This window comes from Gopherus evgoodei, chromosome 10 (genome assembly GCF_007399415.2).
Source record: "Gopherus evgoodei ecotype Sinaloan lineage chromosome 10, rGopEvg1_v1.p, whole genome shotgun sequence".
Classification (NCBI taxonomy): domain Eukaryota; kingdom Metazoa; phylum Chordata; order Testudines; family Testudinidae; genus Gopherus; species Gopherus evgoodei.
Genome location: NC_044331.1, coordinates 38,567,111 through 38,592,742, shown reverse-complemented (window position 1 = coordinate 38,592,742; position 25,632 = coordinate 38,567,111). Strand labels below are relative to the sequence as shown.

The following is a 25,632-nucleotide window of genomic DNA, read 5'->3' as shown; positions in this document are numbered from 1 at the left end:
ACTCATCTCTCCATCTCACTGGCCATGCTCAACAAGGAACTGGGTGGAAGACAGCACTTAAACTCAGGAGTAACACGTGGTGACCACTAGGGGGCTTGGCTCTTACTCCGCTCTACCATCGCTGCCCTCAAGGGGTAAAAAAAAGGAAGAGCTAGGGAAGTTGTGAAAGCCTTGTGCTAAGGGTCTAAGGCACAAGAGAAAAAGCCCTACACAGATTGTACTAGAGAAGAGCTCTTCCTTTCATCCATTTCACATTTCCTGCCTTTCATTTTCACATTTCCACATCCCCTTGTCTGTATATGAAAAGGTAAATAGCAGCAGCAAGCAGATTTTGTACGCCTCTGCAAAAACGCCTCTGATACCATCATCTCTCAAACCGGAATAATCTCATTACCAGCAATCACTTCTCACAATCTTTCCATGCCTCATCTCCCCCCACCATGCTCATTTCTGAGCCCTTTATTACCAAGACATCCTTCTTGGGATAGGGTGACCACAACACAGAACTCCAGCTAGGTGGGGGATTTGTTAGTTTTTTCAATATACAGTATTTGCTTCAGTTCATAGGAGAGACTGAGGATGTAGAAGAAGATTCTGTCAACCACCTCTCTTTCTATTCAAGACCACACTGACGACCTGTAGTCTATAGATCAGGAACCTATGCTTTAAAGATTGTAAAACTGTCCAACTTTTCACATAGCTTCCACTTTCCTAAGTCTCATCGCACAGTGCTAATTTCTGGTATAATCCCTTCCACCAAGGATGCTGGACGGTTATATATTGTGATCGCTACCACTCAATGGTTTGACCATAGTTATTTCTTGATTCAGTATCTGAGTGTTATTCAGGGCTAAGTCAATAACCTCTCCTCTTGTGTAGCTACAGACTAGCTCTTACAAGAAGCAATCATTTAAAATACTGAAAAACTCCTCCTCCTCACCTTCCCCAGAGGTTGACATTTTATATGTGGGGTACACTAGTAGCTGGGTACTATGAAACGCAACAACTTATTATAACATAAAGAGCATCTGCATTTCTCAGACTGTATGCTTTCCTGAACTGAAGCCTTTACGTGTATTATACGTTTGGATAGTGCCTAGCATACAATGAGTTTTACCCAAACACAATAATGCTGAAACCTGGAAAGTACCTTTTCAGCACAATAGGAACGGCAACAGATGGGTTTTTCCTCAAACCGTCTATGATGTCAGCCGCTTTGTCAGCATATATCCTCTGCAGCGCCTTGCGGTGGATCACCTCCGACGTGCCACCCAGAGTGTTGTCCAGCCGGAATTTGGCTTGCTCCTCAGCAGACAAACGGGAGAGTTTCTTTTGGATTGCCTCTAAGACTCTGATTGTTGCCAGGTTAGTCTCCAAGACCACATCCAGCTGAAAGGGAAGATGCATTAGCCATGGTACAATATTACTTTCTGGAAATAAAGGTTGAGTCTACACTACAGACCTATATTGGTGTAATTATGTTGCTCAGGGGTGTGAAAAATCCACACTGAGCAATGCAGTTACATTGACCTAATCCCCTGTGTAGACAGTGTCATGTCAACAGGAGAGCTTCTCCCATTGACACAGCTATCATGTCTTGGGGAGGCGGATTAACTAAGCTGATGGGAGAAGCTCTCCCGTTGGTATAGGAGTTTCTTCACTTAAGCACTGCATCAGCACAGCTGCAGTGTTTTAAGTGTAGACTTCCCCTAATGTTTAAGTGAACCAACACAAGAACTTAACACTTCTGTAATGCTCTACATGTAAAACAGGAGGCACTTGAGAAATGGTTTAATATTTCTACATTTGGTTCTTCTAATCTACCTATATTTCATCTGCTTCCTATACACTATTGCATTTTTCCACAAGAAGTTACAGGCTACCAAAATGCTTCCTTCAGGAAATAAGAAGATTTTCCATGGGTGGGCAGTACACAATTGACAGCATTACTATAAAAGGAAGTGATAAATCTTAGCATAGTCAAATAATTGCTGTGCTGACTTCCATTTGGAATGTCAATCATTTAACACTCTGTGAATGTCATTTTTCAGACTTTTAACACAGAAATATATTTCACCCTCTATGTACCACTTGGCTAATAAAAGGAAGCATCACTTATGCACCTGCCATTGAACAGTTCATTTGGAATAACCTAAACATAAGAGAAAGAAAGCTGTGCCAAAGCTATCGACCACAATAAAAGTCAGTGGGATGGAGGGGAAGGAGCTGGTGATCAGAAGCAGTTACTTGGATTTTGCTTCTTGTATTCATCAAGGCTGAACAGTCCCTAGTTAGAAGCATAACCATGTCCAACAAAGGCAGGACAACTAGTAATGGACTTAATCTGCAGCAAGGGAGATTTAGGTTAGATATTAGGAAGACTTTCTAATTATAAGGGTAGTTAAGCACTGGAATAGGCTTCCAAGGAAGACTGAACTCCCCATCATTGGAGGTTTTTAAGAACAGGTTGGACAAACTTCTGTCAGGGATGGTCTAGGTTTACTTGGTCCACTCGGTGCAGGGGGCTAGACTTGATGACTTCTTGAGGTCATTTCCAGCCCTACATTTTTATTACTATGATCCTATAACCATGTGAGACATGGGTCACCCAGAAAAAAACGATTCTGGGCATCAGTATTTAAGCAGTAGTATACCATGTAGGTAATCAGTTCATAGAATCCCAGGCTTTCTAAGAAATGATATTGGAAGTATTCTACCTCAAAACGCTCATCCTCACATCTGTAGATGTGTTCTTCGTATTGTGTCTTCTTGGAGCTAACAAAGGTAGAATCCTCAGACCAGGAAGGGAAGGAGACCCAAGTATCATTCAAAACCTTAGGTGAAGGAGAAAAGCAGAAGACTGATGGATCTTTTCTCTGAGCCATCAGAGAAGCAGACACTCAAATTATATTATCACGTGTTCCTCTGACAAGGAATCTCAGATTCCCTTCATCCATTGTCTCTTTTCCTTGGTGAACATTCTCTCCTGTACGTACCACAGGACACCTTATAGCCAAAACTCGACCTTCTGGGCATGCTGCAAAAGCCACTGATTTGACATTGTCTGGGGGAAAGCTAGAGGTTTTTCTCCTAGGAAAGTCTAAGGGAAGAGTGAAAGCAGTTTTTCTGCTGCTTTGGATTTATTGGCTGGCTGAGTTAAATCTGTTCTGTGAACATGATTGTTTAATGATGCTGGGTGGTCTCACTGGGTTACTGTAAGCATAAAGTGCCTATGGCTTTTTGTAGGGACTTTATATTGAAATATAGATATAAGCCTAGTCAGGTGCTTAAATCCATTCGTTGGCACCTTGGCCTCATTCTCAAAGGTCCTGAGCAACTGAACTTCAACCGACTTCAGCGGGAACTGGGGTTTCTCAGAACCTCTGAAAAAAGAAGGCCAAGGTGCCAAAATACAGATTGGGAGACCAATTTCAGCTAAGCAAGTTTGAAAACTTTGGCCCGTTTTCACAGACCCTGAAGCGTGAGAGGCTGAATCACTGAACACCTGCAAGGCAGGGTTTGTTATGGTACCACATAAGGCATCCTTTAGAGACTTGTTACAGTAAGATTTCAAATGATTCAATTGGTTTTCACCATGTTATTTTAAGCTAGCCTACCATTAGTCCAACTAAATGCTTATCACCTACAACAAAAACAGCACTTCCATTTGCAGGTCACTGGTCAGCTACATCCTGCCTTTTTTAACTCCATGGCATCATAAGAAAAGCCCTGCCTATCCCTCAAATGGAATCTTGTGGCAACGTTTATGGTGGCAAAGACTTCCACAGCCATCTAGGCAAGACATTTAGCTGTGCTCTGGGGCTTCCCTCTTCTTCAGCGAATCCTCTTAATTCCTCTTATAAACCACTGGGAACTTAGCTGACCTCCTGTAAAAGTCTCTGTCCCACCCATATCAGAACCACTAGCTTTCCTCAGCTGATAGGTACACAGTAGTAGTCAGCACCACTTCTGCACTGATCTAAAAAAATGTCACTATAGAGCACAGCAAGGACTGGGCACACTCCCTGACTCTGAAGCACCTCCTGCCAGGAGACCAGAAAATGAAACTTTGCTTGTTGATCTGTGAAGTCTCTATAAAATAAAGAGATTCTTTTATGTATTCTGAAACTCCCATAAAGTTTTTCTGATGTACATACACACCACAACTGAAACTAAGGAAAACATTATGGAATTCTCAATTTATGAGGAATCTGTTCTCACACACACACAGCTGGTAGCGGCACTACTACTAAATGAGGAGGGGTTCTGCAGAAAAAATAGTATGTGATGACGAAATTAAAGACTGTATCATAATGCATATGCACACGGGGGCAAATTTAAGGTTACACTGGCAAGCTTTAGCATTTCCTAACTTCTGAGTGCATGACTTTACAACTCTTCAGCATACCAGAGTTATGCAGTCAACTCCCCTTATTGCTCCTTTCTACCACCTACCACTCAGTCCTAGCAGACTGGAGAGGGGCTTCCTCCAGCATGCAATTCCTCTGGCTAGAGTGCCTTACCTCTTTACATAGCGGAGTCCGCCCGGTGCATTTGGGCTGCTGGTAACTCTTGGGCAAGGCTCGGTAGCTGGAGCCCAGTCTCTTACAAGAAGCATAGTCTATCTCCATGGCAATCCCCTCTGTAGCCCGTTCTTTTGGAAAGGTCTCCATGTGGACAGACTCTTTGTAACCCAGAAAGTTTTTAAACCAAGTGAACAGTTCTGGGAATTTCCTACGGGAAAAGAAACATACAAGAAAGCCCTGAAAACTGTAGCACTTAGAAATCAAATACCAGTCTCTAACGTATTGGGGTCAGAGCTGCCACTTGAGAGAGACAGTCCACAGACGGCCCTTGGAAGTCACATCTGGAGATAGAAGACTCTTGGCACTCAATTCCAGTTTGAGGTGGCCTGGTAAGTGGATGCCAGTGCAGAAAGTCAGTCTGCTTTTCTTTGGATCGCTCCTGCCTCTATTCATCTTGAAGGCTAATTTTTTGATGGCAAATGCCTTCCCACCTGGGAGCCTGTTGCCATGATGTCTGAGATCAACCCTTTTCTTCTGCCTCATCCTCACTCATCTCAAAGGCTTTGTTCATATGAGGAACTGGGGTCGGCAGTTTCTCCCAGAGCAGGCAAGACTTGCCAGGAGCACTCTGACAACATTTTCAAACTGAAATCTCTGACCATTTAGGTTAGATATGAAAGCCAGCTGGCTGGTTTCTCACCCACTTGGGCACTCAGCCTTAAAACAGATCATTACTTTCCTGATTGGAAAGGGGTAAAGAAGTTGAACATGGATTCTCAGACTCCACTGAAGAAAAAATTCCACCTTTGAAGAGTGAGCCTCACACCACCAAAGCTTCAGTTGGGTGTTGCATGATTAGGTGGAAGATTTAGAAATACAAGCTGACATGCAAGCAGATAGATGTTGGTAACTGAAAAGGATTCTGCTTGTGAAAATAATCTTACTCTCTGAAGACTTTATTAGAATCTAAAACCAATACAGGAAGAACTAGAATACTAGTGAATAATCACAGTTATGACATAACTGGCATCACAGAAACTTGGTGGGATAATTCACATAACTGGACCATTGGTACAGAAAGATAAGCTTGTTTGGAAAGGACACGCAGGGGAAAAACACAGAGAAAGGCTTGCCTTGTATATTAAAGCTGTATGCACTTGCACTGAGGATGAGATAGAAGTGAGAGGCAAACTTGTTCAAAGCCTCTGGGTAAGATAAAAAAGGGTAAGAAAAACAAGGGTGATGTCATGGTAGGTGTCCACTATAGACCATCAAACCAGGAAGAATAGGTGGATAAGCCTTTTTTTTTTTTTTTTAAACAATTAATAAAATTATCCAAAACACAAGGCTTGGTAGTGATGGGGGACTTCAACTACCCAACCACCTGTTGAGAAAATAATGAAGCAGGGCACAGATTATCCAGCGAGTTCTTGGAATGCACAGGAAACACCTTTTTTATTATAGATGGTGAAGAAAGTGACTAAAAGGACAGGCTAGTCTAGATTTGAGTCTAAGAGAGGAACTGATTGAGAATTTGAAGGTGGAATGCAGCTTGGGTGCAAAATGATAATGAAACAAGAGTTTATGACAATAGACTTCAAGTAGGCAGACTTTAGAAAACTCACAGAATTAGTAGGTAGATTCTGTCGGAAACAAGTCTCAGGGAGTTCAAGAGAACTGACAGTTTTTTTAAAGAGACCTTATAAGGGTACAAGAGCAAACCATACTAATGCATAGGAAAAGGATGGATGGATGGTAAGAGACCACCCTGGCTTAACCAGGAGATCTTCAACATACTGAAACTCAGAACAAAGCACGCAGAAAGTGAAAACTAAGTCACACCACAACACAAGCACATAGGGACAAAATTAGAAAGGCCGAGGCACAAAACAAGATTAACTAACTAGAGGCATGAAGAGTAACAAGAAAACATTTTACAAAATGCATTAGAAGCAAGAGGAAGACCAAGGACAGGCCCATTAATGAGGAGGGAAATACACTAACAGAAAACACAGCAATGGCCGAAGTGTTAAATGCCTTTTTCATTTTAGTTATCACCAAAAAAGTTGGCAGTGCTTGGACAACTAACACAATGAATGTCAGTATAAATGGTCTAGGATCTGAGGCTAAAATAGGAAAAGAAAAGTTTAGAATTACTTAAACAAGTTAGAGGTCTTCAAGTGACCAGGGCCTGATGAAATACATCCTAGAATACTTAAGAAACTGGCTGAAGAGATCTCTGAGCCATTAGTGATTATCTTTGAGAACTCATGGAGGACAGGTGAGATTCCAGAGGGCTCAAAAAGGGCAAATATCATAACTATCTGTAAAAAGTGGAATAAGGACAATCCAAGGAATTACAGACCAGTCATCTTAACGTCTGTCCCCAGAAAGATAATGGAGCAAATCAAACAATCAATTTGTAAGTACCTAGAAGAAAAGAAGGTAATAGTACAGTCAACATGGGATATGTCAAGAACAAATCATGTCAAACATACTTAATATCCTTCTTTGACAGGGCAACAAGCCTTGTGGAAGGGGGGGGAAGCAGTAGATGTGATGCATCTTGACTTTAATAAAGCTTTTGATACGTCACACATGACCTTCTCATAAACACACTAGGGAACACACGCTTAGACGAACCTAGTAAAAGGTGGGTGCGCAACTGGTTGGAAAAGTATACTCAGAGAGTACTCCTTCCTCAGCAGTCCTTTCCCATTTTATATTTGTGCAATTGATTATTTCTTCCAAAGTGTAGTACTTTGCATTTGTCTTTATTAAATTTCATCCTGTTTATTTCTAACCACTTCTTCAGTTTGTCAAGATCATTTTGAAGTCTAATCCTGTCCTCAAAAAAGCTCGCAACCCCTCCCAGTTGGTATCTTCCACAAACTTTATAAGTGCACACACACTGCCATTTTCAAAATCATTTATGAAGATACTGAATAGAACCGGACCCAGGACTGATATCTTTGGGACCCCTCTCATATCTCTTGCAGCTTGATTGTGAACCATTGTAACAAGACTGGGGACTGAACTAGATGGGTATGCTCTGTATCATAAAGTTTGGACAAAATTACTATATTTACTGGGGGAAATATTTCACAAATCGCAAAGCAAGAGGCTGCTAGGACACCATTGTTTGATCTTCTGAAGAAGAGCAAAAGGGCAAGTAATAACAGCCCCAATTCTGCACTCCTCTCAGCTGTCATTTCATTCTTTGAGTCTCTAGGAAGCCACAAAGCTGCCTCTACCAGGAATTTTCACCAGAAAGGGAAAAATGGCAGTCATCAAATCACGTGACAATGTGCAAGAAAAAAACAGAATAAGAATGACTGTTCTTTTGCTTCAATGAAGGACAGCCAAGGAGAAGAATCTAAAATCTAATGCACTTTGAATTTATAAAATACTTATAAGGATCTTGAAGTACAATTAGTGTTCCTTTTATCTATAGGCCTGCTAATAGCATGTGGCACCTTGCAACCTACATTCATAATACAAAGTGTTCAGGCAGGGCTGGAGAAGACAGGAACCTCAGAGGTGACACATTTGGATCTCAGAGGTGAACTGGTATTAGTTCACTGCTGTAAGGGCAACTCCCTACCAGTTATTTTTTGAAAAGAATTAAGCAAGCAGCAGGGCACACAGATAAACTAGTCACACTAACGTTCCATCTCTGGTGCACACACCCTTTGTGCTGTAGGTAGCTCAGGAAATCAGATGTCCAGTCAAACTATTGAAGCTTTGGAGTGCTGGGCAACAGAACCAATTGAATGTTCTTTTCTTTTAAATAGCCATGGCAAGTCAGCATTTCCTTCCAGAACCTGAACAAAACAGACTAGATCCCCTAACATCACCCACCTCCAAGCACTGACCACATACAGAAATGGATTTGCCCATCCTCCACTTACCCCAAGAACGGAGAAACCAGCTGCACAAGCTCAGCCCGGGAGATCACCTCCTGATTAAAAATAACCAGGCAGCGAAGAAATTTTCATATGCCTCCGTGCTACGTAGAGCCTTGCGGACCTTCCATATATATGGGAGGAAGAAAACAGTCAATACAGAGTTAAGAATGAGTGCAACCTAAACTCAATAGTGTGCTCTCAAGTGTTATCCTGAACAGATGAGGTTACTCACACAGCCAGAAATCAGACAGACACTTTCTTTTAGACTTGGGAGTTTTATGCAATTGCATTTAAATACATTTCCCCTGCCCATGCACTACTACTGTGAACAGGTAAGGTATAAGAACCTCTATAGAACAGAACAGAACATAAAAGTTAAACTGGGTCTCTGGTTCTCACTTGCACAGACCATGAGGCAAGAATGACGACTGATCCAAGGATGCCATTCTCCTAGTGGACACCCTCCTACACCCAAAAGAGGTAAGCAATCAAGATGTTTGTGTCCACCCATAAGGAGAAGAGTAAAATATCGGACCACTGAGAAGAGTCTCAGTCAAAACTGGGTCATAGAACACTGCAAGCAGGGACTACAACAAGCTGTCTGCTGTTCTGCTTCTAGAACCAGATGTGACACAGGTAATCCTCTACCCACTAGGGCAAACGGCAAGTCCAGGCAACAGAACAATTCACTGTAGACTAACAAACAGTAATCCATGCTACAATAGTCACAACTGACTTTTCAGCTTGCATTATCACCACAAAGTGGTGTTTGTAACCCTCCTCTTCTCAGTCAGACACAGCTGAATCAGATTCTTTAGAACACTATTACCTTCTCACATAAGAACGATTTGCATCTACACATCAAATAGAGCAGCAGCATCATCAGGTTATTCATCGTTGTGATTCAGACTGTATTGCAAGGATTTCTACATTTACTCAGGTTAACACCTCAGTATTTTCCAAGCAACATGTAGGCTTTTGGTTATCATTACCTGGCCTGAAAACTGGGCCGTGTCCCAGGAGCCAGGATGGTGTCACTAGCACATGGATATAAAGTTAAAATGATCATTTACCTGGGGTTACATGCTCTGCTCCATGCAATGGAGGAGAGGGAAAATTGCGGACACATCAGGGAAGAGGACAAGGGGCTACTTGGAGACATCCCATACTGCCTACCTGCCTCAGTCTAGTCCGTGTGGCAGGAGATGTGGCAAGAAATAGGTAACAACTCCACAACATGGTATGTTACCACTCAGGAAAATGTAGCTTACAATGCAACTGACTCATTTAAGCAAAGTTCCCACATTTCATGCAGTTGGACAGGGGAAGGGAATGGAAAGAGTGGCAGTATCAACACAAGGTAGGCCAGTCATGTCACCAGTAGCATAGGGGGCCTGGAGTGACAGGAGATAAATGTGAACCATGAACAAAAAAGCCTTTTCTTGCAGATTTTTGTCTTCCATGAGAGTTAGTAGCAACAACCCTCAACAATTATGCTCTGCTGCTAACTCTACCTTCCCAGAGAGGATAAAGCTGTGGATCAAAGACAGCTGAAGAGCCAGAGATGGACTTTAGGGGCAGGGACATGCACAGATTTTTAAAAATTAATATATATCAGATGTAAAGACCAGCTGATGGCACACGTAGTTAAAAGATGACAGAAGTGTCATTCTGGAGACACCACCAAACTTCGCTGTGTATACTCACACTGGAAAACCAATTTGCTCTGAGCATGAATCAGATGCGCAAAACTGTCTATTCAGAATTTCATTACTCACCTTCTCGAAGAACAGAGATTCTGTCCCCACTCCATGTTTGCTGGCTTCTGCCAATGACTGGTCCTTTAAACCAAGCAGCTTTGGTTTCTTCTGCAAAAAGCAAAAGTAAAACCACAAAAAAGATTAAAATATGCAGTAACAAAGTTTTGCACATCTATCATGCCAGGGCATGTGTTTTAACTTCCCTGACATCCCATGTACAGTACACCATTGCTATAATACCCTTCATTATTACAAACCTTTGGCTATCACGAACCTGGTTCTTGGAGCCCAAGTGCAGTACAATACTGTACTGTATTCAAAACAAAACAAAAACATTTTGCATATGCCTGCACAGTTTTTATCCAGCCTCATATGTTGAGCCCAAGGGCAGAAACTAAGCAGTGGGCCCCTACCTCACCTCCCCTCTACTCGGGCTGAAATCCAGAGTCTCAGCCCCATCACTTGGGGCTGAAAGCCCGGAGCCCCAGCCCCCATTCATTTTGATTGTCTTTTTGCTATAACAAACGCCTGGCTAATGAACAAAAGGCTTGGATCCCAACAGGTTTGTTATAGCGAGAATGTATTATACTTTCAAATAGAGCAGTCAACATCAAGTTTTTAGGAGAATTATATTTGAGTTTCTACGGGTATCCCAAAATTAAAATATTCACTTTGCTCCCCTCTTTGTTTCCCCTGAACTTTGAATAATTGCTTTCCCCACATTCCTATTTCATTGGGGGGGGGGCTTTATTTTTCACTAGCAGCAAAACTTCAAATAATGTTTAATCATCAAGTCACTTGCAAGAGTCATTGAACAGAATATACCTCAATATATTAGTTCTGTACTCAACAACAACAACAACGACAAACTCCTTTTGATTTCTGCCAGAATCTCTCCCACTCCAATCCTGCACCTCCCCATAGTTTCTGCATTTCTTTGCTCTCTTCTTTTGTTTGTTCCCAGGGTCTTCAAGGATCCCTCCCTCCCACAGATGCACATCTCATTCTCGGAGGATTGCTGGAAGCGGACCATTATTATTATTTGCTCCGTCATTCTGGAGGCAAGTGAGATTAAATTACTAGAGAGATGGATGCTGTTCCTTTCCTTTACAAAGAAAAATGCAGAGGTCTGGGATCACTGGATAAGACTACCAGCACAGGGAGAAAAGAGGCCAACTTGACCCTTACAACCTCACTACCCAAACACTAGACCACTTTGCCATTTCTGTTTCATTGCAAAGCCTTATCCAGCCAGAAACTCTGGTTTGGCTAACAGAGCACAGACTCATCAGAACTCTCAAATTACCTTTATCATGGGAAGAACAGACAAGAGCCTGCATTGAGTTTCGATTTAATGCAGCCCCTGTGATGCACAGTAACTCGTCCCCTCTTTTACTTCCCCAAATGCCTTGAGAACAGCACTGCAAGCTTTTTAGACAACCTGTCACTTAGTCAAATTTCCTGAGGCTTCTCCCTATCTACTCCCTCCAAATGCTGCTTCATTAAATAAAACAATATAATCAATAAACATATCACTGTGTATTCTCTAGCAACATATGAGAAGAAACCTAGCACTGTTCCTCTTTCTCCACTGGTAACTACTGCCACGCTCACATATGCTGCATCTAAGTCTCTAGCCCTCTTTGTATGGATACTACTAAATCCTGTACTTAAAGGGTCTAACCAGAAGCCTGGGCAGGTCTCCTTCACCCTCAAACTAGTCATAACATGGACTGTGCGCCTCAATACAAACAAGTACGTAAAGTGCATTCTATTCTGTGTCCTCAGTTTTCACTCATTACCATTACTTCCTGGAGAAAAGCTGTGAACTATGCATGTTCTCACCTTCACTGGTGGGGTTCCTCCAGTTCCTGAGTGCCGTCTGATTTGACAGCCATTTTGGTTGGGTCTTTGTTGCTTGTTGTTGAGCTGGGGTTTCTTGACTGTTCCACCATGGTCATTTCTCACCGACTCCACTTTCTCTGCAGTTGTCTTGCTTAACAACTTATTTAAAAAAAAAATCCACAAGACTATTAGTGATGTGAACTTCTGGTGCTGGGGCAAAGGTGCCTGTGAAACCCCATCACCTTAGCTCTAGCTGAGCAGTGTATTTTACAGCAGTGATTATAGTCCTAGAACAGGTCTTTGAGGCACAGGAGTCACATTTAAAGATTTGTCAGAGGCTGTATTCCTTGCCCTCTTTTCCACATGTGCAATGAAAGACTGTTTGAAAATACACTTAGCAAATAGGAAAGCAGTGCACTTTTCTGAACTCAGTTTTCTTGCATAGCCAGCTTTCTACCAACTAATTAGCAAGGTTGAACTCACCACAGAGCTGTTAGCATCTGGCAGGAACTGCCCAAACTCAGAGAGTAAATCCTCCTGGTTCTTGAAGAGGCGTGCCACCTGTGCATACACCTCCTGCTCTGTCAAAGCTGGTGTGTAGTTACCACCTGCCTCCTTGGCATTCCGCTGCTCTTTCTGTCACAGGAACGGGGGTGTGTGAGAGCAAAGGAAACAAGAACCATTACAGCTGCTTTCCCTAGTTTCTGCTTTTCTTTCTCTAGGGAGCAATACTTAATGCAACTCAAAACATTCATCCCTGAGCTGAGTTTATGTTTGTTGCTCCTGTATTGCTAACTGGAAAATCGCAACCGAAAGAAAAATTGAGGATGGTGGCTGGCAGCTCCTCTGAAAACAAAGAGTCATTCCAAATGCTCAGGGGGAAATCATTAACTGACAGGGTATCGATGCCGCCTAGCTTGTTCTCTCTCCTTCACATTACTGTATGTAGATGCATTATATGCATCACCCCTCTATGTCCCAGGTTCATACAACGTTTGCGTTTAAAAATACTGCTCACTATTTCAGATAATTGTAGCTACAGGGAAATGCTGATTTGGCACTGTTAACTCATGCAAAGTTAAACTGGTTTGAAATTCACAAGTTCCCCCTAGCCCCTCCCCAAGCTAACTGTTTACTACTTGAAATCCCTAAGTATGTCAATCTTCCGCATAGCCCCTTCAAATACACAATACAGATGTAAGTTAATTTTCTATGATAAGGCATAACACACACATTTATACACACTCAAAAGCACCTGCATGGGTAGTGCATGTATACAGCGTTCCACAAACCTGATACGTGTGGAGGATCTCCAGGAAGGCCTTATATGTCTGGCTGTCCCTGGAACCGATTCTTGATCTTGTTGACATAGTTGATGGCATGATTAAACTCAACCGGCTGATTGTTCTGCAGGGATGGTGTGGTTCCAAGAGAGATTGTCACAGGTGTATGAGGCTGCACAGGTGGAGAGCGTGGTGATGCATATGGAGGAATTGGGGGAGTCTGCTGGCTGGCTGGCGTATGTGCCTGCAATTGCGATGGCTGAGAAGAAAAGGGACACTTAGTTTTGTCTTAAGAGATTTGTGTTGCAGTAGTTTATTTCATTCAGATCAAATCCTAGGAAGAGAACAAGTAGTATTAGAACTCAACAAAAGTCAGTTGCGCACAATAACCTGGTGGGGGCAGTGGTGGAGATGTTCCCACAACTGATGCCAACAGCAAAGCACCATGCACAGGGTGTCTCTGAGATGGAAGCTCTCAGTCTACCCAAGATACTTTGATTTGACCAATGGAGAGGCTGAGTAGGCTGGACATACCCTGATGATACTAATGCCCAGTGAAATAGCCTCACCCATATGTTTTAGCACTAGGATTTGTGGCATGATCATTTCTTGGTGTACTTAACTCCACAGCTGGGAGTGTTACAGCAAATTTTTTTTTTTACACTGATGGAAATGGAAGAGGAAAGGGACTAACACTAAAACTAAGTGAACGTTGTCTATCTTAACAATAAGCAGCTCATCCACACAAGAAAATTTCCTAATAGTTGATCCTGGATGGAATTTTATTTTTATTTTCAAAAACTGATTCTGAATATTAACAGATGTACTGAATAAATACATATAATTAAAACAAAGGAAAACTAACTTAGGATATGACAATCATCTAAAGAGCTGATACAAAGCATTCTCTGGTTTACCAAGTAATACCTCACCTTTCAAGCAGTGAGGAAACATATATTGATATTACAGAGCAACTCAATTTTAGCTGAGCCATTTTTGTCTCTTCATATTTCAAATTAACAGGAACCAAACTGCACAGACTTAGATTGCTCCATGGTGGCTAGTTATGGTCTCCATTATGAAGGTATCCTGTACTCCATAAAGCCAGGCAACTGCATCTGAAGATACTTTCCTTTTCCAATATTCAGTTAGAAGTCACAAAACTGACACTACCAAATATGAAAATCAGTTTAGGATTTTAAAATTTGGTCGCTACCCTTTAGTGGGAGGCTCAACAAAAATCACAGAAGGGTCTAGCGCCAACTTGGAGCTGGTAATTTTCATTGCAACTGAAAATACTTCACCCTCCACTGCCTTCCAATATGCATCAAAGCTATATTTTGGAGACTAAGGTTGCCCTAAGCCTGCCATTATAGCACCTTGTTTTCAGTCGCTTATAACTTTGCCAAACTAACCCTTCAAGCTCAAGTTTCTTATGCCTAGCATCTGCCTCAGGCTGAAGTTTCAGCATAAACAGTTCAGCTAGTTCTGAGGAGATCAAGGAACAGCATGTTTTGCCAATGCTAAAACAAACGCTTACAACAATTTCATTGAGACGCTCTAGGGCTTCCACGCTTTGGAGCAGGGACTTGAAATCTGAGACTTTCTAACTTTTGAATGCTTGACTTTGCAACCAACCTTAATGTTCTCTTCATGTATTTTGGGTGTGCCATTTTTATATAAAGGTAGAAGAGAACTACCATTAGTTCATCACTCTGAGGGTCTATTAATTGTCAGAGAATCCTGCTGCATGCTAACAGTGTTGGAGAAAGGGAAGGTTATGGTCATCTAGTCTGGCTTCCAGCATAACACAGGACATAGGATTTCACCAGTGACTCCTGCATTAAGTCCATAATTTCTGGTTGAGCTAGAGTGCGTGTTTAGAAAGACACCCAAACTTGATTAAAAAGACTTCAAGAGAAGAAGAATCCACCATGTCCCTAGGCAAATTGTTCCAGTGGTTAATTACCCCAACTGTTAAAATTCTACATGACAGATACAAAGGTGAGTAAGGTAGTATCTTTTATTGGACCACTTTCTGTTGGTGGAAGGGACAAGCTTTCAAGCTTCATAGAGTTCTCTTCCTCGGGTCATATGAGAGTTCTGTGAAGCTGAAAAGCTTGTCCCTTCCACCAGCAGAAGTTGGTCCAATAAAGATATTATTTCACCCACCTTGTTTCTCTGATATCTGGGGACCAACACAGCTACAACACTGCAAACAACATGGAAAATTCTACATGAGAGTTTCATACAGCTGACAACCCTTCCATCAAGGTTTCTGTTTCTTAGCAGAAAACAAAAAGACTGCAGGGGAATATCAAGAAGTCCTCACTGTTCAATGCTTATCTAATGTTTTATCAGGGCTCCATATCAAGTGCAACTAAGCTAACTAAAAAGGCACTTATTCTGGGCCTACCAGACCATCCTCGGATAGTGGCCTCTACCACATTTTGTTAGAGACTCTGTGTATCTTTCTTCCCCCAAATAAGTGCATAACATTGGCTTGCATCTCCTTTAGTAGTCTCCAATGGAGAGGTTTGAAATAATTTATTGATTTTGGATAGCAAGTTCATTTTTCAATCAAAGCAATATTTCCAAACTAATTAGTGAGTTTTTTCTTTTCTTTTTTAAAGTAAAAGCTTTTAAGAAAGGAAACTAAGCTGGAGCCAAAGAGACTATTTAGGCAAGGAGCACAAACTAGGGTTTTGAGATGCTACAGTAACAAAAATGGAGTCACCACTTCATACCTGAATTTGCCTGCTCCAAAACTAAAATAAAAAAAAGGAGTTTCTGAAGTTTTGGACCAAATCCATCACTTCAGATTCCACCTAAAATTTACTGTACATCCTAAGACTTCTCCAAAGTCAGCAATTTCCTGAACAATTCTGTTGAATCATTTATATTCACATGTGGTCCTTTTCATTGTGCTGGCAGTTGAGTGATTATTTTCACACTCATATTATATCACCAGGCAATCTGACCGCTCTCCAGAGATAGGATGATCACTCATGGAGACCATCATTCACATGCACACTCACAGCTGCTGCTGCGGAGCCAAACTGGTACATGTTTACTGTAGTTTTCATGGATGTGAAAAAGCTGCAGAAGTGATTTTACAGATATTTCAGTTTTTACATTTCCTTTGAAGAAATGTTAAGCCTTTTGCAATCTTTAGTTCCCTACCATTTCTAAAGAGGGACTAGGTGTTTCACTCTGCCTGTGGTATCCGAAGTCTCTCACCTTGCTGATTTTGGCAGGTGGTGGCTGTGGTGCAGGCTGTGCTGGAGTTGGGGTTGACTGTGCTGAAGGCTGGGATTGATGCTGAGGCTGCGGCTGCGGCTGGAGGCCATGAGTGGGGATCTGGTGAACCTGCCCTGGTGTTGTCACATTCACCATATCATTAGTCTGCACCTCAATTTTGTAGCCAGGTGGCAAGAAGGTATTGAAGCCCATGATCAAGTCAGGGTGACCTTTGAAGAGCTGAGACACGCGGCTGATCACCCCTGGAGTGTCAATACTGAAAAGAAACAAGAAGATAGAAAGGTCAGAGATCTTGCAAAGGGCTCTCACTGGCAAATCAGGAACTCCACACAACAGAACTTTACTTTCCACTCAAATTTTTATCTAGCCATCATTAGCCTGCAACAAAGCCAGGAAACCAGACAAAACTGATTATTATTCATGTATTATTTAACTTGGCTGTAACGTAAGAACAATTTTATTTGTCCATATATCACTAACTAAATGTGATTTGGTCACAAGTCTGACCGCTCTGCAGCTACTGGCAAGCAGACAACCAAATGAATCAGCTGGAGTTCACAGGTTCAGTTCTTACAACTCTCTCAGCAGAGATTTGGCACAAATGAAAGGATCCGCTTGGGCTCCAGAATGGAAAATACTGATCAACACTGCACTTCCCAGGACTTTCCAACCAGCAGCACGGATGGAACAAACAGGAGGAAAAGGACTCTAGAGATTATCAAGAGATGGATAATCTCCCAAGTGGAAAGTGCTAACCATCTCTTTGCTCGCATCTCCCCACACACATGCGCACGCACACGCATACTCTAATATGAGGAAAGCAGAACATAAGTTGTTACCTTTGAGACTTAAATTCCTTCATTATATCCAGGAAATCATTGTAGACCTGAGGCTGACTACCAAACTGCAGCTTCACCTGGTCAAGATAAGACAGTGCATCCTCCCACCTGTGAGCAAAATAAAGGAGCTAAAAATATACCTCAGAGAAAAGTGGGTGCCCACTCTTGCGCATGAACACACATTTGAAAAAGGCACCTGCCTACAGTAAGCCACTAAGAGTAGGTAATCAGGTAGCAGCCAGGTCATAACATTGGCTAGTTTTATAAATCAGTGCTCCCTGACCATTTGACACAGTCACATTCTATTTCTGGCTCACACTGGAAAGATCTTGGTATTTTTCTGTGATGATGCAAATGTATGCATCAGCAGAAATAGTCCCAGTGAACACACTTCAAAGTAACCATTTCATCACTGGCTGGGTGATTGTTAGTAAAAACTCAGAGCTGGACATGCATTATTTTTTCCTACATTTTTTGTGGAAATTATTATTGAAGTCTAAAAATAAACATGGTGGGAGACCCTAAAAGGAAATTCCACGTACTAGTCCTGCCAGGTACATACTTGCACTTTAAAAAAAAAAAAAAAAAAAGAGCCAGACATTTCAATTTGGCTCATAAGGCTTTGAAAAAATGCTAACCATGGATGTTAACCTCTGAGTTACCTCAAACAGCAAGAAGACCATGTGGAAATTTAGTTTCTATTTATGAAGGGTCCATTGTCATAAACAGATAGCTAAGGGTTAATGTCTCTTTCCCTAAAGCACCTGACCAGAGGACCATCAGGAAACCGTATTTTTTCAACTCTGGGTGGAGGGAAGTTTGTGTCTAAGTCTTGGTTTTCTGTCTGCCTGCTTTCTCTGAGCTTTGGAGAAGTAGTTCTGTTTTCTAATCTTCTGTTTCTAAGTGTAAGGACAAAGAGATCAGATAGTAAGTTATATGGTTTCTTTTCTTTGGTATTTGCATGAATATAAGTGCTGGAGTGCTTTGATTTGTATTCTTTTTGAATAAGGCTGTTTATTCAATATTCTTTTAAGCAATTGACCCTGTATTGTGTCACCTTAATACAGAGAAACCATTTGTATGTATTTTTTTTCTTTTTATATAAAGCTTCTTTTAAGACCTGTTGAAGTTTTTCTTTACTTCAGGGAAATTGAGTCTGTACTCACCAGGGAATTGGTGGAGGAAGAAATCAGGGGAGATCTGTGTGTGTGTTGGATTTGCTAGCCTGATTTTGCATTCCCTCTGGGGGAATAGGAAAGTGCTTTTGTTTCCAGAACTGGAAACGGAGAGGGGGAGTCACTCTGTTTGGATTCACAGAGCTTGTGTCTGTGTATCTCTCCAGGAGCACCTGGAGGGGGGAAGGGAAAAAGGATTATTTCCCTTTGTTGTGAGACTCAAGGGATTTGGGTCTTGGGGTCCCCAGGGAAGGTTTTTCAGGGGGACCAGAGTGCCCCAAAACACTCTAATTTTTTGGGTGGTGGCAGCAAGTACCAGGTCCAAGCTGGTAGCTAAGCTTGGAGGTTTTCATGCTAACCCCCATATTTTGGACGCTAAGGTCCAATCTGGGACTAAGGTTATGACATCCATGCCCATGTGTCTGATTTTCAGGAGGTGCTGTTTGAGCAACCACAGCCCTCAGTGAGAATTCTGGCTGCTTCTTATGTCTGAAAGTCAGGCTACAAATGAATATATTGTAAGAACCATTCATCCTCCACTTTGCTTATTACCAGATTGTCTGGAGGTATGAAAGCTCTACATGCAATAGAAGCCCTCTGGAATAATATCTGAAACTGTCACTGGACTTGTTCCTGTTCTATTGTATGTGAAATACTGAAGTTAATTAAAAGCTAATTAAAAGAGTTTTAACCCATATCATCTAAAGTCTGATCTGAACCATCAGATGTTTGTGCCATTGATTTCAAAAGGAGCAGAATCCGATCGCAGAATATGGGAAAGTAGGTCCCCTGGAAAGTAAGCACTCTATTGCTGTGTTTACTGTTTTAAAATGTGGGAGCAACGAAAGAAACTTCAATATGTTTTCCAAAAGAGAGGAGTAAGAAATAGACATAGAATCATATACATGTATTCTTACTACAGCTGATCTGAATTTAAACACTTCAATGTGTTATTGGGGTGGGGGGGGGGGAGAGTGTTTAAGGGAAATTATTGCAAACAGTATAAACAGAGCCTTGCTCACTCCCAAGCATCTCCTCCACACCCACCCACGAAAAGCAACACATTCAGAAAAGCTTCTAGATGCTGTGGTAGCTTAACCTTTTCACACATGGGCTCTGCATTAAAGCCCCTTGGCCCCCCTTCTTTCCTCCCCAAACCTGTTGATTAGAATTCCAGATTTCATGATTTTGCTGCAGCATTTGAAAAGAAAATGCATTAACGGAGGCAGGAGGGGGAGTCTTTGGCTTACACAGTCTAAACCCCCTTCTTCATACTGAAATACTAAAACAGTGTATAGGGCCAGCTTTCAAGTCATGAATTCCAGCTTCTGTGGCTCATCAGGAAAGCTTTTAACAGGCAGTCCAACTGGCTCTTCTGGGAGGCCTGTATTACATATGCAATAGCCAAGGGCCCCAGATTACCCCCAAACTTCTGGCACAGGCCTCAGAAACTGCTGCCTGCTCTGCAGCAGCACAACACAAACAGAAGTCGATAGCTTTAAAGATTTTATTGAATGAATATACAGTACTTCAATACTTACTTTTGACATTCAATAAATGTGATTTTTCCATTCATTTAGGCTGCTGCTACACAAACTGAAGCTAACCACAGAGTTTACCAGGTCACAGACGTCAGGGGTTTTGCTGACGAACATTGGTACAGCACAGACTACATGGAACTCTGTATTACCTAGGCATAATGCTAATGCCAGACTCCTTGGGTTTGTTCTGAACACCATGCCAAAGGCCAAGTTCCAACACCCACCAAGTCATCCATAAACCTAGTCTAACCACCCTTCATTACAAAAACATTATTACAAAATCAGTAACTATTACCTGAGATATCTCATCCAGTTAGATCAGACACCTGTGCAGATGAAACCACCACCAACTAAGCAGATGTTGCCCTTCAAAACACCCATTTTACAGAATGATAAATTGGAGCTTGGTGTTACCTTAAGCCTCTGGAACTGCTGCTGCCCCTGCACTGGTGCTGCTGGAGGGGTCGGGTGAGCATGACTCTGCACCACCTGGCTTCCATGAGGCTGCACTGGTGTGGTGTGATGATGTCCGCTATGGACGGTCGCTATAGCAGGACCATGACTGCCTGAGCTCTGTGGCACAGCCGACACCTGGGGAAGGAAGATAAGAAAGCAGCTGGGGGTTAGGGCTTTATCTGTTCTTGGAAATTCTCCACTGGAAAAACTGTGTACACTAACAATTCATGCTTCAATGAGGACATGGACTTACACTGCGCCTTTCATCAGGGCGCAACCCTCACAGTACTGAAATGCATCCACTTCTGTGGTGAAACAACTACTGCTTATTGTGAAGCTAGTTTAAAAGCAACCTCAAATCCTATCCATTCCTGAATGCACAGATGCTGCATGAATTTCATCTGGTGACTATCTGTAAAATGGGTATAATAACCTTTATCCAATTCCTTGGGCAGCTGTGCACTTTAGCTATTTATAAATAAATGCTTCAATATCTCTGGATGAAAAAATACAAAACTACAATTTTGAATTGGCAGAATGTCACCAAGTCTGTACTTTCACCATATCACCAAGACTAACAGACTTATTCATTAAATACATTTTGGGCTCTTTAACCATGACCTGCAGAAAGGGAAAAAAAAATGGCTGCTCTCTTTCATTTTCTCTGATTTACAAAGGCCTTGAAGATTTTTTTCAGAAGTACAAAAGGTGGGAACCCTCTCTGCGTTTATGATAGAAATTCAGGTCTTGTCCAGCCTGAAAAGCTCTCTGGTGACTGGAGGACTAGTGACGGGACACCGATTTTCAGGCAGATTTGGACAAATTTATCAGTGCAATTGTATGATCGGGGTTACTTTTGATGGTAGGGGGTCAACAGCCCCAAGGCTAACATTTGGTTTATGTTTTACATTCCTAAAAAGCTCACACTTCAGGGTTTCAGCTAGCCACTGGCAAGAAGTATTCTCTTCCTCACATGTATTCTGGCAGGTTTTTTTTATCTCGTTCCTTTGACATATCAGAGATGGTCATGGCTGGAGATGGGACATTTGGCAAGTGGCCAGGGCTCCAAAGGTGGCACTAAGTATTCCCTCTCAGCTACTTGGCTGGCTGATTCTTGTTCACATGCTCAAGGTCCATCTGATCACCGAATGTGTGGTCAGGAAGGAATTTTCTCCCAGGGCAGAATGGCAGTGACCTTGGGGGGTTTTCACCTTCCTCTGCAGCGTGCAAGTGTGGGTCGCTTGCCAGTATTTTCTGGGTCTCTCTCACTTAAGCATTTCCCTGCCATATTAGGGGCCCACAGGCATTGGTGCACCTAGGTCCCTCCTATTCTCTGTCCATGGATCACAACGTTCTAGTCTCCTGTGGGCTGCAATAACTTTGGTCTCATTTCAGTTGTTGTGTTTAGCGTGCATGCACTGGGTAGGGCTGACGGCCTGTGAGATACAGAAGGTCAGACTAGATGATCTGGTGGTCCCTTCTGCCCTTAAATTCTGATTCTATGATACAGAAACAAAACCAGAGTTTGACTATTACCACCTATTTAATGGCACAATGACAAACATTTTGGATACAGAAAGTCCTTGTTAAAGATTCAGCACCACAGTTCTTCAACTTAGGTGTTAGAACTCTCAATTAATATCCTTTGGACCCCCCAGAGATCCTCCAGCAAAAACGTGGGAAGACCCAAACTTGATGATTACCTTTAGAAAAATCCGGAAAGACAAGCAGAACAAACTCTTTTGAACATGCGCTTTTCAGCCTCCTTTATACATCATAAACATGCAAAAAGAGTTCAATTTAAAAATTCTTTAATGAATAGTTAGCTTGCTTTTTTTTAAATTTAAAAGAATCCAGTTTTTTTAATAGAGCACCTGCTTCAAACAAAACAAAAACAAGCAAGGTTTTTTGGTCCCTCATTCACATTTAGAAGACTCTTAAGAAGGCCTGAGAGCAACATTAAACTTACCTGGGCCAACTCTCCAGACCTCTATCCCCATCTCTGAGTACATGCCTGCCTGATGTTGCTGTTAGTAGTGAACATCTTTTTGAAGAGCCTGGGGTAGCCGGTGCACATGAGTTGCTCCCCAAGCCAGTGCATGAGATGGGAAGTGCAACTGACCAGCAACAAAACCAAGGCAAGGATGATAGAGTGCTGGCAAAAACTAAACAAACACTGGGAAAAATAGAGGACAAATACTTCTCTCTAGTGTTTCATTTACAGAAATCTTACATGCTATTAGATTAAGTACTACAAATTTTTCAGATGACATGATTTTCAAATTGGCAATGTTCCTTTAATAAGCACAAAGTCAGGAGCCCAAAAGGAAGAATGTCATCTAACCAATCACCTGCATCACTTCCCGCTGTACCTGGATTTTCCCTGGAAGTCTCCTATCCAGGTATTGATTCAATCCAGTCTTCCTGAGTTTATGAGCTGAAAAGATCACAGCAAAAGGCTGACTGGCTGCAGGACAAACTATCCTACTTAAAAGGGGGAAAAAAACCCATTTACTGGCCTATTTCTGAATAGGAGATAATTCAGAGATCAGGACACAAGGGTACCCAATTTAGGCCTTAACAAGGTACTTAAGCACATACCTAATTTTGAGCTTGTGATCAGCTGCCACTAAAATCATGGGATTTAAAGCAAGTGCTTAAAATCAGGCACATGCTTAAATATACTGTTAAATTGAGGTCTTAAATTAAGAGGCCATTGTTGGCAAAAAAATAATTCCTGTCACATGTAGAACCCCACCATAGATTATTAAACATGCATCTTGCATTGTATGGTCATTGCTGTTCACATGAGATTGAATTATTCTCTGGTTCACACTATGTAAGAAGTGAACATACCTGGTAGCTGGGCGTTACGGAGTACTGAATTCCAGTGGCAGACTGCATGGTCTCCGAAACCGCCTCATATACAGGAGGTGCTGGGGCAAGCACACGGTGCTGGTGTTGGAAAGCTTCTGTGCTGCTGGTGATACGTCTCTGCTGTGACGTGTACACCGGTGACTCCTGCTCATCCAATCGCCGCTTCATTCTGAACTCATGCTCAGGGAAGCACTACAAAACCTGCTAAAACAGTTCAATTAACAAACAAATGATTAATCATTCTCCCTTAATGAATATGATGTTGAGCTCATCAACAGGAGGCATAGCATAAGTAAGGCACGTTTCTGGGCATCCATTTAACTTAATTATTTCTTGGATAATTTTTTGTGAGGGGGGATGTGCGTTTGGAATCAGGATTAATTTTTTCAGGTAAAAGAGTAAAATTGCATTTTTTTAGATAATAGCCTGTTTTAAAATTCAAATATTCAGGCTGAAAGTAGAAGTTGATAATTTCTTCAACAAACTGAAGTACATTTCTAATTTGAACATTGTTAACACATGTAGATTCTGAACAAAGACACGTTTCCATACAACAGAGACTGGAGATGGTTGAGGAGTTTCTGGCAACAGAACTTCAACTGTTTCTTTCACTGTGGTGGTGAATCTTAAAAGGCCATCAGCTATCCACTGAAGTGCTTACTATGAGTTTTACACTTTCAGTATATGTCAGCTGTGAACCTGCAGCAGCAACAGCCCAGGTAGGATGCTAGTCAGCCCTGTGGGAAGGGGTTTCAAGAAGCTTTGGGAGAGGGTAGGAAATTTAATTCTAAATCATGTAGGGACCAAAATCAGGTTCGTTCTGATTTTACACACTGAAATAAAGTTAGTAGTAAATCCAGAAGAAAAAGAAAAACCTGCAGACTTGCTAGTAAATTTAGTTTTGATTCCACATCCCTCTCCAGTAAGTTTTACCCAGCCCCCGGTGTCACTGCAGATCACCAGTGTCGCTAAGTGTCAAAAATTGGCCCCAATGTTTCCTCAGGACATCAGACGACAATGATGAACAACCCACGTGCAGCTCCCTCAAGATCTTCCTGCAAAACACATTCAAAAGACATATGCTCCTGCTCTAATCCAGATAGTGTTTCCCTAATTCACTCTAAATTTGGGTCACTATTCTGCCCTCCCACCCCTTCAAATTCTGTAAATACTTCACTTTAATTGCATGAACTTTCCTTTCCAGCCCGGATATTCAACAACTGCTGCCTTCTAGGTGGTGATAGTTAATGCCACTCCTGAGAAGTTATTTATTCTTCATACAACCACTGAGTGTGTTTGAGCACATTCAATCTCTCTGTCCAATCCAGCACCACATCCTAAAGAGCGAAACTCTCTTTTCTCTGCAGTCTGGAATACACCTAGGTCTTTCCTAAGCAAATATATAGCCTTGCCAGTTTCAGTGTAATTAATGAACGATTCACTCCTAGCAAGGAACCTAACAGAAGCGGTCCCCCAGCAGATGTAACTGGGCTCAACACCTCCCCCTCCTCCCCCCCCACTCACACACAAAAACACCCATAAACCAACAACCTTCACAGCTCACTTCAATCAGCTTCCAAAAAAATTCTAAGTTGTGAAGTTATACTAACTCTTCAGTTTGAGTGCTTAATTAGCCAACCAGATGACAAACAGTGACCATCAATATATGTATGTATAAGAAGTACATGCACAACAAATGGTGAATTAAGAGTCCACACATAGGTTCTTAGTATTTAAGAAAGCCTTTGGAGGTACAGACTAATTGTATAACTTCTTACTGCTTTTCCTGGATCCTCTTTTCTCCTTCAATTTTTCTTCTCTCTCTCCCCTTCTTGCAGGATCTCACTTTTTTACTCGTTGAAGTTGTTCTGTAAAGCTTGCACCCTCTCTCAGAAGAGAATCTCTCATCAGGAACCTACCATATCTATTGTGAGGGGCCTTCTGATACTGATCAATAAGCTCTGAAATGAGGAGGAGGAAATTACTAAAACCTAATTCACAGGGTTCTGAGTCTACCAGACCACAGTGACATCTGGAGAACAGAAAGGCAAAAATCCAGGAGAAACAGAGTTGATTTTTCTGGTTTTATCTGCTGTTTTTGGTCTGACCTCTGCAAATGATTCCAGCATCTGCCCCATGATTTCATTTACTGTTACCCTCC

The 25,632-nt window shown here is 41.9% G+C and overlaps 1 protein-coding gene across 1 annotated transcript in view; it reads right to left on the bottom strand.

Annotated features, from left to right (window-relative positions):
* Nucleotides 1–25,632, bottom strand: part of SIN3A (SIN3 transcription regulator family member A) — a 59,523-nt gene that overhangs the window by 15,385 nt on the left and 18,506 nt on the right. Inside the window, 14 exon segments of the mRNA XM_030576752.1 lie at nucleotides 1,151–1,389; nucleotides 2,718–2,834; nucleotides 4,524–4,734; nucleotides 8,438–8,513; nucleotides 8,516–8,555; nucleotides 10,213–10,302; nucleotides 12,040–12,198; nucleotides 12,523–12,675; nucleotides 13,332–13,368; nucleotides 13,370–13,581; nucleotides 16,563–16,839; nucleotides 17,423–17,527; nucleotides 20,551–20,729; nucleotides 23,451–23,675. Coding sequence (XP_030432612.1) covers nucleotides 1,151–1,389; nucleotides 2,718–2,834; nucleotides 4,524–4,734; nucleotides 8,438–8,513; nucleotides 8,516–8,555; nucleotides 10,213–10,302; nucleotides 12,040–12,198; nucleotides 12,523–12,675; nucleotides 13,332–13,368; nucleotides 13,370–13,581; nucleotides 16,563–16,839; nucleotides 17,423–17,527; nucleotides 20,551–20,729; nucleotides 23,451–23,639 — 2,084 coding nt within the window. The 5' untranslated portion in view covers nucleotides 23,640–23,675.